The 15,866-nt window shown below is 39.3% G+C and overlaps 1 protein-coding gene across 3 annotated transcripts in view; it reads right to left on the bottom strand.

The window, feature by feature from the left end:
• kcnq1.2 (potassium voltage-gated channel, KQT-like subfamily, member 1.2) overlaps positions 1 to 15,866 on the bottom strand; it is a 188,504-nt gene that overhangs the window by 144,982 nt on the left and 27,656 nt on the right. For 2 of the 3 annotated variants that reach the window (XM_041998144.1, XM_041998146.1), the window contains exons 8-14: positions 15,089 to 15,199; positions 14,670 to 14,765; positions 12,429 to 12,566; positions 10,749 to 10,914; positions 5,923 to 5,949; positions 4,502 to 4,555; positions 4,093 to 4,210 (exon numbers count right to left, since the gene is read on the bottom strand). In XM_041998144.1, coding sequence (XP_041854078.1) covers positions 4,093 to 4,210; positions 4,502 to 4,555; positions 5,923 to 5,949; positions 10,749 to 10,914; positions 12,429 to 12,566; positions 14,670 to 14,765; positions 15,089 to 15,199 — 710 coding nt within the window. The remainder of the gene's footprint in view (positions 1 to 4,092; positions 4,211 to 4,501; positions 4,556 to 5,922; positions 5,950 to 10,748; positions 10,915 to 12,428; positions 12,567 to 14,669; positions 14,766 to 15,088; positions 15,200 to 15,866) is intronic. The other variant, XM_041998145.1, reaches the window with a different exon arrangement.

The raw sequence follows: 15,866 nt of genomic DNA, 5'->3' as shown, positions 1-15,866 counted from the left end.
AGGACTCGAGCAGCAGAGTTCTGAATCAGCTGCAGGCTGATTGATTTTTTAATTAATTGATTTTTTAGGTAGAACCTGTAAAAACACTGTAACAATAATCAAGTTGACTAAAGTTGAAAGCATGGACTAGTTTTTCCAGGTCCTGCTGACACATCAGATCTTTTACCCTTGACATATTCTTAAGGTGATAGTAGGCTGACTTTGTAATTCCCTTAATGTGTTTCTCAAACTTAAGGTCTGAGTCTATCAATACACCCAGATTTCTGGCCTGGTTGGTGGTTTTTAGGTGTATAGACTGAAGCACTGTGGCGACCTTTAATCGTTTCTCTTTGGCTCCAAAGACCATAACCTCAGTTTTGTTTTTGTTTAACTGAAGGAAGTTCAGGCACATCAGTCATTAATCTCCTCAATGCATTTACCAAGATCCTGTACAGGCCCTTTAACCTCAGCGTTTGTCACATCTATGATATAAATTAAGTATCTTGAATATTACAGACAACAATGAGTATTAGCATTTTTACCAAACTATGAACACCATACCAGCACAAGGATCAAGGAGCAGTACATGAGCAGTATTTTTTGTGCCCAGTGGCAGATTTAAAAACCTTTATTTTTGGAACATTTAGGAAATTCTCAGTTGGAACTCAATAGGAAAAGGAAACTATAATACACTGTAATCCTGTTTTCCAGGAGCAGAGGAATGTATCACATTAGGGGTTTAGGTATTAGCTAGTTATAGTCTGTGTGGAACATTTTCCATGGCGTCCGTCTGACCCGGTGATAAAATCAGGGTGAAATGTAGAAGTGGAAAGACAGAGGAGTAGAAGAATGAGGGAAAGCCCAGTACAGTACCTTGTAGAATTCAACTGCTGTGTGGAGAAAGAGTCCTGAACCAATGCCACGCACGGGCAGGTCAAACGACTGCAAGAGAGAGAAGAGGCATCCTGCCGCTCATAACTCTTGTTTAACATTAAACTGGATCTTGTTTTTTTATTAATTTTTTAATGGTTGTATTATGAGAAGAAATTTGCTTGTGTAGAAGAAACGTATTCTATTACTCTATGTGTATGTATGTTCAATAGATTCAAAATGTTCAAAAATAGATTCAAAGATTCATCTTGTATGGTTAAACTGTAAGACGAGTACAGTCTGAGCAAGAAAAGCCAACAAATCAGAGATGAAGATATGTGACAGAGAAGACTGCAGATAAATAGGCAAGAATGCTGCATTTACTAATAACATCCATGCGCACATATCTAGAAGAAGAAACAAACATTTAAAATAGGTAACCAAAAAAGTAATGGAAAGGTCTTTCATCTAGATATTAGACCAAACTGTAGCTAAAACATCAAGTCTGGTTCAGTCCAACAGGAAATATAGCTCATCATGTAAAGTATGGTGCAGAATAAAATGGCCCATAAATGCTTAGTCACAAAAATGACATCATAAATATAACCAAAAGACAACAAAAATTAACTTCTTTTTACAAAATGCAATTAATGCCACTACTGTTTATGTCATGAACTTAGAAAAAGCTATCCATCCATCCATCTATTATCTGCCGCTTATCAGGAGTCGGGTCGCAGGGGTAGCTGCCTAAGCAGGGAAACCCAGACTTCCCTCTCCCCGGGCCACATTCACCAGCTCATCCGGGGGGACCCCAAGGCTTTCCCAGGCCAGCTGTGAGATGTGGTCTATCCAGCATGTCCTGGGTCTTCCCCAGGACCTCTTTCTGGTGGGATGTGCCCGGAACACCTCACCAGGGAGGCATCCAGGAGGCATCCTAACCAGATGCCCGAGCCACCTCATCTGGCTCCTCTCGATGTGGAGGAGCAGTGACTCTACTCTGAGCCCCTCCCGGATCACAGAGCTTCTCACCCTATCTCTAAGGGAGAGCCCGGCCAACCCTGTGGAGAAAACTCATTTCGGCCGCTTGAATTCGCAATCTTGTTTTTTCGGTCACTACACACAACTCGTGACCACAGGTGAGGGTAGGAACGTAGATCAACCTTTTGGCTCAGCTCCTTCTTCACCACGACAGACCAATGCAGAGTCCACATCACTGATCCGATCCACCTGTCAATCTACCGCTCCATCCTTCCCTCACTCGTGAACAAGACCCCGAGATACGTGAACTCCTCCACTTGGGGCAGGACCTCTTTCCCGACCTGGAGAAAACACTCCACCCTTTTCCAGCTGAGGACCATGGTTTCAGATTTGGAGGTGCTGATTCTCATCCCAGCCGCTTCACACTCGGCTGTGAATCGCTCCAGTGAGAGCTGAAGATCACGGCCCGATGAAGCCAACAGAACCACATCATCCGCAAAGAGCAGAGACCCAATCCTGAGGCCACCAAACCAGATCCCCTCAACACCTCGACTGTGCCTAGAAATTCTGTTTATAAAAGTTATGAACAGAATCGGTGACAAAGGGCAGCGTTGGTGGAGTCCAACCCGCATTGGAAACGACTCTGATTTACTGCCGGCAATGCGGACCAAGCTCTGACACCGGTGAACCAGGAACCGGACAAAGCTAATAAAGCTAGAAAAAGCTAATTAATCAATAATAATAGGATGTGAAAATAAAAAAAGACCTATTAAAGTTGCAGAACTCCACTGACCAAATGTCTCTAGCTATCAAAGCAGGTGATGAATAGCCAAACGCCAAGGCATTAGAAATTCTCTGATTCATCAAGGCTTGTATTAACACCTAGACATCTATGACCAACCATCTATGATGTTAAAAATGCAGCAATATTACACATGGAGGTGGCAATGTCAGCCTTTGGGATTTTACAGCAGCTAGAAGCAGTGAGCACACAGCATGGACAGGGCTCAATTGCAAACCTCTAAATACACCATGAACTACTTGACTAACTTAAACATCAGGGGAAACTCATCTGCTGAAAACTCAAATTACTGTATACAAAGAAGTGAATTCATGACATTAAAAGTTGAGGCACATTAACATTTGAAGAAATGCTCATTTTTAATGTCTACTCGATCAACTCAGCATGTTGATTTTAGAGTTGTATGCAAATGCAAAACATCTGCATACAAGCGCACATTACGAGCACATTAAGTGATAAATGCAATACAAGGGATCAGCACGTCCACGTGTCACATTACAACACTCAAACTGCAACTTAGAGCCTCCAGCGCACCTGAGCCATTACCACAGGCATGGCAGGGTGTTGCAGCTCACTTTGACAGATGTTTACTATGAACTGACCGAATGTATTAATCATGGCAGGAAAAAAAAGCACAAACAACCCATAAAAAAAAAAAAAAAAAAACATACACAAAGTACTACTCCAGCTTTTTTAAAACCTTTTGCACATTCCCATGGGATGTGGTGTTATCAGGCCTGTGTGTAAAAACTACTAACCTGGATACAAAGATGCCACACAAGTTTTAGTCATACTAACACTCAAGCAATGGTGTTGACATGTTGCCTGTGAAAAAAAAACCTTTGCTTCTTTGTGAACACTTGAGGTAACTGTTGAGTGTTTAAATGAGGGAGGACATAATGTGGATGACTAACGGAGGGTATGCTGGTCACTGTGGTAGTCATTGTGCATTGCTGCAACACGGGGGGAAAAAAAGAAAATCTAATTATGCTGTGTTTTGCTTTAATGAAACTCATTTGAAGGCCTAGGTCATGTAGAGGATAGGAGATCATCAACACACATTCAGAGTTCACTCAACAAACAACAACAGTGAATTCTCAGTTCAATGAGGGCATGTGGTGACAAGCCATCTGTACCATAGCATGTTCTACAACCCATTGAGAGGGATTTCTTTGACATTTCTCTCAAGACTGAAGGGATAATCCCCTTTAGAACCCGCTGTACCTGATATAGCCTTGGCTCTTGAGTCTCTTCAACCCTCAAGAGAGTTCAACAAAACAACTTCATTTAGAAAGCAGCTAGAGGGGCTCTCTGGTCTGACAAAAGGCCTTTGGGTATTATGACCAGTAGGGAAAATCAGCCTAATATGGATCAGAGAATGGGAGGTAAGCAGAGGGTGATGGATGGGAAGGAGACAGGGGACTTCAGAGAAGAGCAGAAAGGAGGCTTTTGCAGGGACTTACTGATTCTTGTCAGTAACCACAGGCAGGGGAATATCCTCACTCATGTCATCCAGCTCATCGGTTAAGCTGCTGGCACGGGAGATATCAATGGACGTGCTTTTATTGTGATTCCTCTTAACTGTCAAGAATGATGAGAGATAACATCAGTAGAAACAGCCAGTAAACAGTTTACAAGGTTAAAGCAACTTTAAATAGAGAAAATGTGTCTAAATGGGTTGATGGTAAGTTTTCAGAAAGACAATTTGTGTGTTGTGTAAATGATCATATGTGGCTTTCCAACAACATAATTTAGCTTCTCCACTATTCTACAGTGGAGAGAGAGAGAAAAAAAAAGAACAATTAATGTGATGTTCATGCTCAAAGAAAAAGAAATGTGTCAAAACAGAAAAAAAGAGGAACAGAAAGATACCTGGAGAAGCCGGGCAGCTCAGAGTGAAAGACGACCAAGAGTGGTGGGGAGGCCCTGATGCCATGAAAATAATAATAGATGGGGGGGGCAGAAAAAAAGAGATTTTAAAGGATTTCAACCAGCTGGTGTTCAACAGAAGTGTTATAATTGTCAATTACCTTTTATCTGATGCCAAATCATATAAAATCATTACGGCTGGCCTGTTATTTTTAACTGTTCATATGGGAAAGAAAATCAGCAGATGATTGCAGCGCTCCACTTTGGCAGTGCAGCTGGCTGGTTGCTGGCACAGCTAAAAACAACAGTGAAGAACAACATGTGTAGCGGGGTCTTGACCTGCAGTCAGACTGTCAGCAAAGTTTGACGTGTCTCTCCTCGAAACCACCAAGCCTCCATTGTGACAAAGAATGGAGGGTCAGATCTGTGTCCAAGAAATGAATGACCATTCTGATCCAAGCAAAAGCCATTCAAAACCCCTCTTGTATTCCATCATCCAGTTTTTTTGACGTTGTCAAATATGGAGGCAGAAGGAGCAACACAAAACCGGGCAGACAGGGAATGAGAGAGGGAGAGAAAGTGAGAGGAAAAAAGCAAGTGTTCTGGAGGTAATCAGAGCTGCCTTTAGCCTGACTTCAGCTCACAGAGGGGGACAAACTTGTTTACTGGTGACAAAAACAGGATAAGAGTTTATGTGGAGTCTATCTGGCCCATCAGGGGAACTTTTTTTTTTCTCATAGGCAAACTGTAAGCCAAGAGAAGAATAGACAGAACTGAGAGATTCTCATAGACAGGCGAGGTGGGTGGAGCCAGACAGATAAGTGGAGCGATAAGCCAGACACAGGCTAAATCAGACAATGACTAGTTTATTTCTAACCACTGGTGCTCCACAATGGCAGCTTATCAACGCTACACCTCTCCATCTCTCTACTTCTCTTTAGTGTCCCAGTCTGTGTCCCCTCAGTCCCCAAGGACCATGTCCACTCCAAGCCAGGCCAGTCCTGTTCTTCACCCATGTTGTTGGCAGGCCACCCAGTACAGAAAACAGGCCGGGTCAACGCAGGACCAGTGTCTGAGAGACTCTCTGCTTGGCTTTGGTTTTGTCCGGTTGAGGACAAAGGCTCGGCCAGCCAGTGAGTCTAATTAAAATACAGTCTGGGCCACAATAAATAGGCAGGCTGACTAACGATTAACACAGAGGAGTGTTTTTAAAAGAAGACAAATAAGTACTTAAACAGTAGAAGTGGCTACTGGTCAGACAGTGCAGTTAGAACATCTGCATTATATAATGCTTTTTCTTCTGTTCTTTTTTATCTCTGTTGCTTTTGAGATTTTCTTTTTTTGACAACATGACACAAGTCAATCACTGAAATCCCTCGTATTAGTCTGCCTCACTTTTGTTGGGAAGACTTAATAGAACTCACCTGTTTTTCCAAGTATCCTGGCAATTCCTGCAGAGAAAAGCAGAGATCTTATGAAAACAGGACTCTAATGTGGTTGAGTTATAAAGCAGTTGAAGCAGGTCTGCCCAATCAATTATTTTGCAAATGCAGTTTTGTTGCATTGTTTTGTACCATCTGTAACAATTTCTTTACGTCATGGCTTCAGATTTTCATGGTTAATTGCATTTAATAACAATATTACTGAAATATATCTATAAAAAAAATTAAAATAAAAAAAATCAAGTATAAAACCCCAGATTTTCAGTTATGAATGTTTGATTTTGCCAGCTGAGATCAAATCATAGTATAATCATAAGTGACCAAAGAGCCAGAGAAACACATAGGGTTAAAAAAAATAAATAATGGCCAAACCTGGTGTAGTCAGATAACACCACAGGTGTCCATCTTTGTGGAGGGATGTGAAGCAGAGATCTTACAGTCCCCTGCTGTTTTAACTCAGACATGATAATAACTGACTGCAGGCACCATACATTGGCTTCTTTACATGATTTTCCATAGCTTGTCTTCCTTTTTCTACTCCAAATGACTCCATTTAATTAACATTTTAAATACTCTTAACTTGGGTTTCTTGGCTTGACGGTATGTCTTAATTTTTTTGTGGATCGGATCTTTTAACTTGTGCGTTTTTATTCTGTGAGCCGTTCCGTCAAACACAAATTAACTGGGTTGAAATCAACTTAAATATCATAACTTCTTCCACACGAAAGCATGCTGCATGTTGATTTTCATTCTCAAAGATCCACCAAATTAAGCAGAAAAACACAGTTGCTTTTCTAATAATGTTCTGCATTTATGCCACTCCAGCTCCTTTCATGATTGTACGCTTTGACAGGAAAAACTCATAAAGTGCATTTATTAACCTGGAGTCTGGGTCAGTTCATTTGCTGTGGTTGGCTTTTAAACACAGGAAGTTTAACTACCACCCCTTCAACATCCATCAACCATATACACTAACATAAGTATGCACCTACATTTAAAATGTAAACATGTCTAATGCTGCTCTTTTGCACTCTCACGAATTTCTAATCATGCGGGTCAAAGTATCAATTAAGTAGAAGCTGCCTGACCTGAGATTAGCACTGTAACTTTGGTTGGATATTGTAAGTATGTAATACTACTATGGCTTTGGTAAGGCTGAAGTTAGTAAAATGCAACTAGCATTACGAGAAATTCCCACTTGTAACTTTGACAAGCTGGTACTTTAAAGTTGTTTCCATTTAAGCCCAGTTTGAGTGTCTGTGGCCAGCAAGGGGGACAAGTGAAGCAGTAAAAAGTTTGTAACTGTGACCTCTAATCACTACTGAGGCTGTAATGGCTTCCATGTGGCTTACTGGAGACACCTGGCAGCCATCTTGGCTCAAAGGGGATCAGGACAGGGCCTCTGTTTACTGTGTGAAAATGAGGAGCCACCATATAACAACTCCTCCCATAAAGTCTAATGGTCTTCACTGTAAGAACTGAGAAAACTAAACAACTTGTATGTTCTTTGTCCAGCAGTGAGACCAACCTGAACAGATTGAATACTAAATATAGTGTCAGAGCACGTGGAGAGATGTTATTTTTACCCATTTACCGCAGGTAGATCTATTTCTAGCTTTTGTCCTGGACTTTACTAACCTAAAGGCATGAGCATACTGTACAAATCAAAAGTTTTAACACACCTACCCATTCATTTTAAGCCAGTCGGATCATCTAAAGTTTTCAGAGTAGCGACAAAACAAAAGTAAATCCCAACTGTTAGCATTTTACTTAAATAGACAGACAGGCATCCATAAATGGTTATTTTGGCCATTTGAATGTCCAGCACACTTAAACTCAAACTTTTACTATGATAATGGATTTCCAAGGCCCTTAAAGTAGCATGACATCATTTTACTGCTTTAAACATACATTATTTCATCAAACAAAACTGTTTTCATTCTTCATTATAAAAGCAAAGAAAGGTTCGTGACCAAATTAAATCCAATTTAAAATACCTTCACAGAAAATGGCATTTTGAAGAGTCAAGTTTAAATAAAAAATTCTCAGTCAGGAGATCCAAAACAAAGGAAGTTTGACCAAGCAGCAATAAAACAGGGCTTGGTGCTTTCATGTGTTGTCCTGGCAAATGGACGAGACTTGGACCGATACTGTGGAAGAACGCAATCCAAAGAGGTTCACAGGCTTTCTTTGAAAAACATGCCAGAGTGAGAGAAGCTCAGATGAAGCGTGTTACAAATTAGCATTTTATAAGAGGTTGTAATTGCAACTGCATATCACACAGATGTGTCAGGAGCCAGAGCCGGGCCTTGGCATAGGCCATAAAGGCAGCCGCCTAGGTTGTAGAGGTATGAAGTTTTTTTTACATTAAAAACGCTGTTTAACATTTCATTAGTGCCAGCTAGAGGCTAGCTAAGTTGAAATAAAGCCGAGTTTCTTTATAATGTTGCTGTAGATACTGTAGTTGTTGTGGAACTGTAGGTCAGCCTCAGGTTTAGTTAGTCTGTCTGCTGCAGCTACATGTTTTGTTCGTTCTCTACAGTAACAGGTAAATCCACTCGACATCTGTCTAGTGGAAAGAAAGAAGTCCCTTCGCACACATCTTCACCACTCGCCGAAAAGAAAAATTTAGCTAAATATGTTTGGTCTCTAATATCACTGCTTATCTTTATTGTTGTTAGTCATTAATTCAATCATCATATTGTTAATATTACTGAATGCTACAGTTAACCCTTACATACTGTTCTGGTCAAATTTGACCCGTAGGACAAGAGCTTCACATTTTTGTACACTGAGGCTGTTTCAGGTCAAATTTGAGCCATATCTATTTAAATGGATTTTTACAGGCCATGTTTCTGTGTTTTGTTTTGTGTTATTTTTTATCTTATTTATTTATTTACTTTAATGGGACATTGGTGACAGAGTTCAAGGGGGCCTGGACACTGTCACAAGAACTGACTGTGTTCCTACTACATTTGCCTTGTTTTACACAGAAACAGACACCTGCTGGTCTTTCAAGGGGCATGGGGGGTGGGACCAGGAAACAGTAAAATAGTCAACCAGCAAAGGAGTGATCATATATGGTGGAGAAAGGGAGCAGAAATCATGCAGAGGTCAAACAGTGCCGTGACACAGACACAAGATCTGCACCTGTAGTCACCTGCAATGTAATAAAATAAACTACAAATAACCAAATTTGGATTGGGAGGGTGGTGGTAGAGGGACTCTTAACACTATAAAAAGGTACATGAGCTGTCATTTCAGAGCCAGAAATCACTGCAGCAAGACATAATGTGCAACATGCCCTTTGTCTGATCCTCCACGAGGAGGAGGTTGGTATTGATTTGGAGGTGGATGTGTCAGAGTAGGGAGACAACATGGAAGAAAAAAAAAAAAAAGAACAGTAGTGCTATTTGTTGGTCTTCACACAAGAAGCCAACACAAGAGGACAGAGGAGAAAAAGATATAACTTCTGTCCTTCAAGTATTTTAATTATTTAATGTTTTGTGTTTAAGTGATGAATGTTAAAATAATAGTGATAATCAAGCCAAGGGTGTTAAACGTAACTGAATCTCCTCCTCATGTACAGAGGCTGCAGCTCTTTGACGAGGTGCCTGGCCCCACCTGAGGCCCTTTGCTGCACATCTAACCCTCTCTCTGATCCCCTTTATCTGCACACTAATTCTTTCTATTATATTAATATATTTAGAATGCAGAGAAGAGGATTGTGGAGACGATCCAGCGTTGCAATATTAGAATTGCTGGATAAGTTTAAAGACTTTATCATGCCTGTCTTTTATTATTATTATTATTATTATTATTATTATTTCTTTATAGCTTTTAAACCTTTATTATTTCTTATTTGTTCCTTGCATGTTTTTATATGTAGCAATACCTTGGTTCCTAAAGGTTGTTGTTAGTGTGCCTTATAAATAAATTGAACTTGAATATGAAACTATATTGCAGCATTTCTGGTGACATTTAGATTTTTTTCCTCGACTTCCGCAATATTTTTATTTGTCTCCTTTATTTGTCTCACTTCTATCGGATAAAAGGTTAATTTGCGTTTGCGGTTTCCTTGCTCTCCAGACCTTACATGACAGAGCAAACAGCGACGCAAAATCCTCATTTAAATACTGCTGTTTGCTCCGCAAATGATAACAGGAGCAGTCTTAATAGACACTGTAAAATTAATACCACTAGAGGCAGAAGAATAAAAAAATATATATATAATTAGGATTTCTTGTGATATAGCAGTGAAGACAGTGGTTAATGATGACAATAGATGCCATTATTAAAATAAAATACATCTTAGTTTTTATAGCTTTTATATCTTTAGAATTTATGTAAAACGTGTCATGATACTGTGTAATAAAACCTAAAAAGTACACCGTTTCTGCCCTCTGAAACATTTAAAAAGATTTATAAATGGGTCAAAATTGAGCCAGGTAATGCTATGAAGGCACAAATTATAAACAGTATATAAGGCTTCAACTTTGCTCCTAATTACAGTAAAAATTGATCATAGTCAAAATGAAATTTATTTGCACAATACAGTTTGTACAATACGATTTGTATGCAGTAGAATGACTTAATTCCATGGTGTGCCTGTATGGATGTTCTGTACATTTGAATACAGCTACAAGTCAACCAGCAAGCAGCAGCAGGTGAAAACCACCTTAAAGCAGGAGAGTTCCAGCAGCAGTCATGTTTCTAATGCCAATATGGCCAAATATAAACTCACAGCCACACCTTAATCTTACCTAGGGAACTGATGTGACTAGGGCCACCTCTGGGTAGAGCTTTACCTTCAACTGTCCCTCTTGGCTCCTCGAGGAAAAACGGTACTTCCTTCTTTGCCCCAGTGTCATCAATGTGATCATAAGTTATCTGAGGGATTGATAAAGCTCTCTCTGATGCCACGCCTAGAGAACCGATTCCTCTAGACTTTAACCTCCTCTTGGTTCCCTTTTTCTGTAAGAAAAGAGAGGAAACATCAAGTTATTTAATAAATAAAAAGTGTGTCAGGGCTGCCATTCATAAAACTATAACTACTAGTCATGAATGAGACCGCCTAAAAATGATCAGAAGCACAAATCCCATCCAAAACGAATTAATCTTCTGTGTTTTCACAAGTGAACTTTGATGCATTAAAAAAAATCACACAAATATAGGATTTGATGCCTGCAACACACATTTAAACATGCTTTTTTAATGGTTTGGCTCTGAGGACGTAGGAGTTACAGCCTGTTGATGGCAGCATATGTCTCTTCCAGAGTCCAGCATGTATTAATTGTACCTTTACACATAAGCAAATAACCCGTGCCATGGACACTGATGCATCACAGTGCAGGGTTTTGCAATTTTAACTTATAAACAGTCTGGATGGTTACAAAATTCTCAACTCACACACTGGTGACATAAGTGCTGCTTGTTTAATTTCAGTTTCCTACAGTGAGATCATAGCTATGCATTATGTTAGTCAGTGAGTGTGTGAGAACCTAAATGGCCCCTTAAGTCTGATCCATAGACCATGTGACCCACACCAACATCATGGATGTGGCCTTAAAAGAAACTCAATTATCTGGACTCATTAAATCAGAGTTTGGCATTTGAAAGGAGGCCAACAGTCCAAATACCCAATGTTTGAATGAGTCATTAGAAGAGTGTGAGCCAGGGAGGTGGTGTTGGGTGTTGTTAGACTCCAGCAGTGAAGAAAAAAAATAAAATAAAAAAATAATATATATATATATATATATATATTTTAAGGGCCAGGAAGAAATTGTAACAGACACTGAGCTTAAGAAAGAGGAATACAAAGAAACTGAGACTGATGGAGTTAAAAATGAAGTGGATATGGAGCAAAGCAAGTGCTGATGAGAAGGCAGAGGGACATATTTAGCAGGAGAAGAGACAACAAGAGCAGAGGAGAAAATGAAGAGTAACAAATTCTGTCAAAGAAGAAATGGAGGAATCTTGAAAGAGAGAAAAGGCAAAGGGAGGAAAGACAGAAAAAAAAAAGTCACATGCTGAAACAGAAAAGAGCGGAAGCAGCCTTCATTCTCCTAAATACATGCGGGCTCAATGCAACACAAAGATTTTTTTGTTGTTGTAGTACTAGACAAAGGTTTACTCCCATGAGAAAGGTGGTGGTGACATCATCTCAACTGACTGAGTCTTTGTCCAGCAGAGACAAAGGCCTCGAGTCATCCTGGTGGAGTCAGGCCTTGAGGGTAGGAGGGGCTGTTGTGTATGGGTATTTGTGTGCGTTGTGTCCGTGCGTGTGTGTGTGTACGTTTGTGGGAACTTGTCTTGCCCTTTTCATTATGTGTGGCTTTTGAACAATACAGTTAATATTGCTGCAAACGGTGAACTGCACAAGATGTGTGAAGGTCATTGCATAATGAGGCAGCTTAAGTTGAAGTAGTTTAGTCATTTATGTTAACTTTCACCTACGCTGAATATTTTTAAACCAAGGAGACAATTACCGCCATGTTCAGTTTCTTCATGCTAGGACTGCCATTGTCTGCTTGCGCTGCGGCGACACCCTCTGGAGTTAGGACGTACATTTTCCATGTAGCAGCACAGCCGTTTGGTTTCTCAGCTGCATAGCACCTCCAAAGTGTCTGAGAAAGACAGTTTGAAACAAAGAGTAGAAATTAAAACACCCCATAACAATCCATTGGTTTATTGTTTATCTAAAACCAAAACTACTGGACAAGCTTGGCTAATATATGTAGATGTTCCTTTGCAGTGACATAAAATCTTTTATTTTTTTTAACTAATTCCAAAAATGCTGGGAATCTATAAAATGTAAATGAAACCACAATACAATGATTTTCAAATCTCGTAAACTAATTTTTTCCCCTAATAAAATCATTTCTGATGCTGAGAGACACTTTACCACTACATGATAAATATTAACTCATGTTGAATTTGATGGCAGCAACACCAATAAAGTTGGAACAGGGCGATGTTTACCATTTATATCATCCTCCCTTTCTTAGAACAACTGTGTATAAACATCTGGAACATAAGGAGACATGTTGCTGGAGTTTTAGGAGGGAAATGTTGCGTATTCTGGTCTGATGCAGGATTCCAGCTGCTCAACAATCCTGGACCATTGTTGCTCGATATTTCTTTTAATAATAATGTTTTAAATGTTTTCTACTGGTAAAAGGTCTGGCCAGCTCAGTATCCAGGCTCTTTTGTGAGCCCATGCTGTTATGCATGCAGTATGTGGTTTAGCAGTCTTGCTGAAATCTGCAAGGCCTTCACAGCAGAGCCACTGTCTCTTCCTTGAAAACCTCAAAGCTCTTTTCAGCATTGATTAAACTTTCCTAGATGTGGAAGCTGCCCACACCATAGGTAATAATTTAACTCATCAGAGATGCAGGATTTTGAACTGTCTGCTTGTAACAAGCTGGGAAGACCGTAATGTTTCTGGACTATGTGCACATAAGGCTTCTTCTTTAAATGACAGAGCTGGGCCTAAATTTGTGGATTGAAGGCCCAAAGATCATGAGCATCCAGGATCCTTTGGCCTTGTCCTCTTGCGCAGAGAGGACAGACTTCCTGATTCTGTGAGCAAGATGATGATATTGCATACTGTAGATGATGAGATTGTCAAAGTTTGCATAATTTTACATTGAACATTTTCCCAAAATTGTTGAACAATTTTTTAGACAGTTTGTCACAGATCGGTGAACCTCTACTTATCTTTACATGAGGCCTCATTGAAATGCTTTTTTAAAAAATCCAGTAATTTTACTTACCTATTGGTAATTAACCAAATTACTGTAGTTTCCAAATGCTCCTCCAGTTGTTTTTTATTTGTGCCAGTTAATTTTCCAGCCTTTTATTGCCACTATTACAACTTTTTTTGAGATGTGTTGCTGCCATCAATGAATCATGAAATGGTAAAATAGCTCACTTTCAACATCTAATATGTCTATTATGTTCTTTTAGGAGTAATATCTTTTTAAGTTACTTTGGATTTAAAAAAAAAAATACAGAAAATTTAAAATTACTTTAAAAGTTCAGGCATGTCCAAAATATTTCCTGTACATTCATTGCCCTGTATATTGAGACTGTCACAATCATGGGTGTTTTCATATCCGTAGCTTTAAAAAAAGGAAAAAAAAAAGTACAGAATATGCAGTTTGCATTAATACCTCAATGTGACAATATTGTTAATTTGATCAGAAAACCTTCCTTGTGTCCACCCACTATGTTCTGTGCTCAGGATGGAAAGACAAAATCCTGGCAGCCTGCAACTCTGCCCTATCTGTAATGAGCAGCTGAACTTTGCTGCAAAGGCTTTTTGGCTGAAAGGTAGAGTCACAGCTGGACTTTCAGAAACTCTGGAGCCATGCATCTTTATCTGTCTTGCACGACTATAAGCCAAGAACATGGCAGACTAAGATGGAAATAATTTAAAGTATGAACAGAGTTATGTTTAAAGTGCCTGGCCTGTTTGGTCACTTCTGAAGTGGCTACATACTTTCCTGAAGGAAAAAGAAGCTTCTTACTGTCTTGCGGTGATTTATTTGTGCATCTAATTGTAAAGTTATCCCACTCTTCGAAATACAATATCTAATAATGAATACCTTGGTGGAGTTACTTGCCAAACATGTCAGAAATATGAAATGTGAAGAACTGATCTGATTTGTGATTCCTTTCCTGCCTGTGTTTGTTTTGTGATGTATTCATTTAATGGCAGAATTTACCTGGATTAGGGAGGCTGCAGCAGGGATCTGTCTGTTGAAGTGCTTCTGTCTCTGCTTCTGCTGGACTTTCAAGGCAAACCCTGAGCCCAGAATACCCTACACATGAAAAATTCCTGATTTAAAATCCATGCAGCAAGTAAATAATTAAATATTAAACTTTCAATGTAGAAATTAGGAAGTACATGTAAAATATTTTTTTTTCTTTGCACCAGCATGCTAATACCAGAAAAGGAAGGAGTCAAAAATAGTCTGTACATCTGTTCATACTTTTACTTTAAGCAAGTAAAAATATAAAAAACAGAGACCAAACACATTGTAATGAGGTTAAGACTAAATGAAACATAAAAAGACCTTAATAGAATAAAGTGTTTCCTTATTACTGATGAATTTCATATGATTTGGAATAAAACTGTATTTACAGCAGGTAGAGCGAAGAAGGAGATAGCGAAGACGCTGAAGCAGGAGGCAATGGCCTTTCCTATCCATGTTTGAGGAATTTTGTCTCCATATCCGATTGTGGTGACTGTCACCTGAGAAAAAATAAAGATGGGTTAAAGTTCCTCTTATATGAAATAAGAAAAAAAACTATCATGATGTAGGTCAGTTGCTGATGAAACATCTGTGTTTGTTTTAGTGTTCTGGTGCAGTTTTATATGAATAAATGATTACTTGAGGGAAGTAAAGAGAAACAATTTTAAAGCAAAAGTGATTAGATATATACAGAAAACATAAGGGTACACAATTTCCACTTAATTATTTATAATAAATAAAAGACATCTATCAAATTCTCCCTAATATTTATTGAAGTGCAAATACTATAAAGTTGTCAGTCCCTTAAACCTTTAGTAAAACAGTCTAAAAAAGGAGTTTGACAACAAATAAAAAGTTCAGTGGTACAGGATTTGCCTGACAACTGTCAACGATGGCTGGGGCATTTGAGGTTCTTTCTTCTCAAAGATTCCCCAACCACTAATCTTCAATGAGTGTAGGAATTTGCTGGGCTGAGGAGGGAAAACAAATACCTCCTGCATTTGCATGTACACCCACTCTGAAAGCTGAGCCAGTTCTGACACATTCAGAGCACACTTGGCTTACTGTGGGTGTTGATGGGGTATTGCTGGGTGAGCCACCGCTGTGCGCTAACACAAAGCGGCTGATGTAAGGTGAGATACTTTAAAGAGCTTTGAGAGTAAAATA

This window comes from Melanotaenia boesemani, chromosome 10 (assembly GCF_017639745.1).
Source record: "Melanotaenia boesemani isolate fMelBoe1 chromosome 10, fMelBoe1.pri, whole genome shotgun sequence".
NCBI classification, from domain to species: Eukaryota; Metazoa; Chordata; class Actinopteri; order Atheriniformes; family Melanotaeniidae; genus Melanotaenia; species Melanotaenia boesemani.
This window is presented reverse-complemented; position numbering and strand designations above follow the sequence as displayed.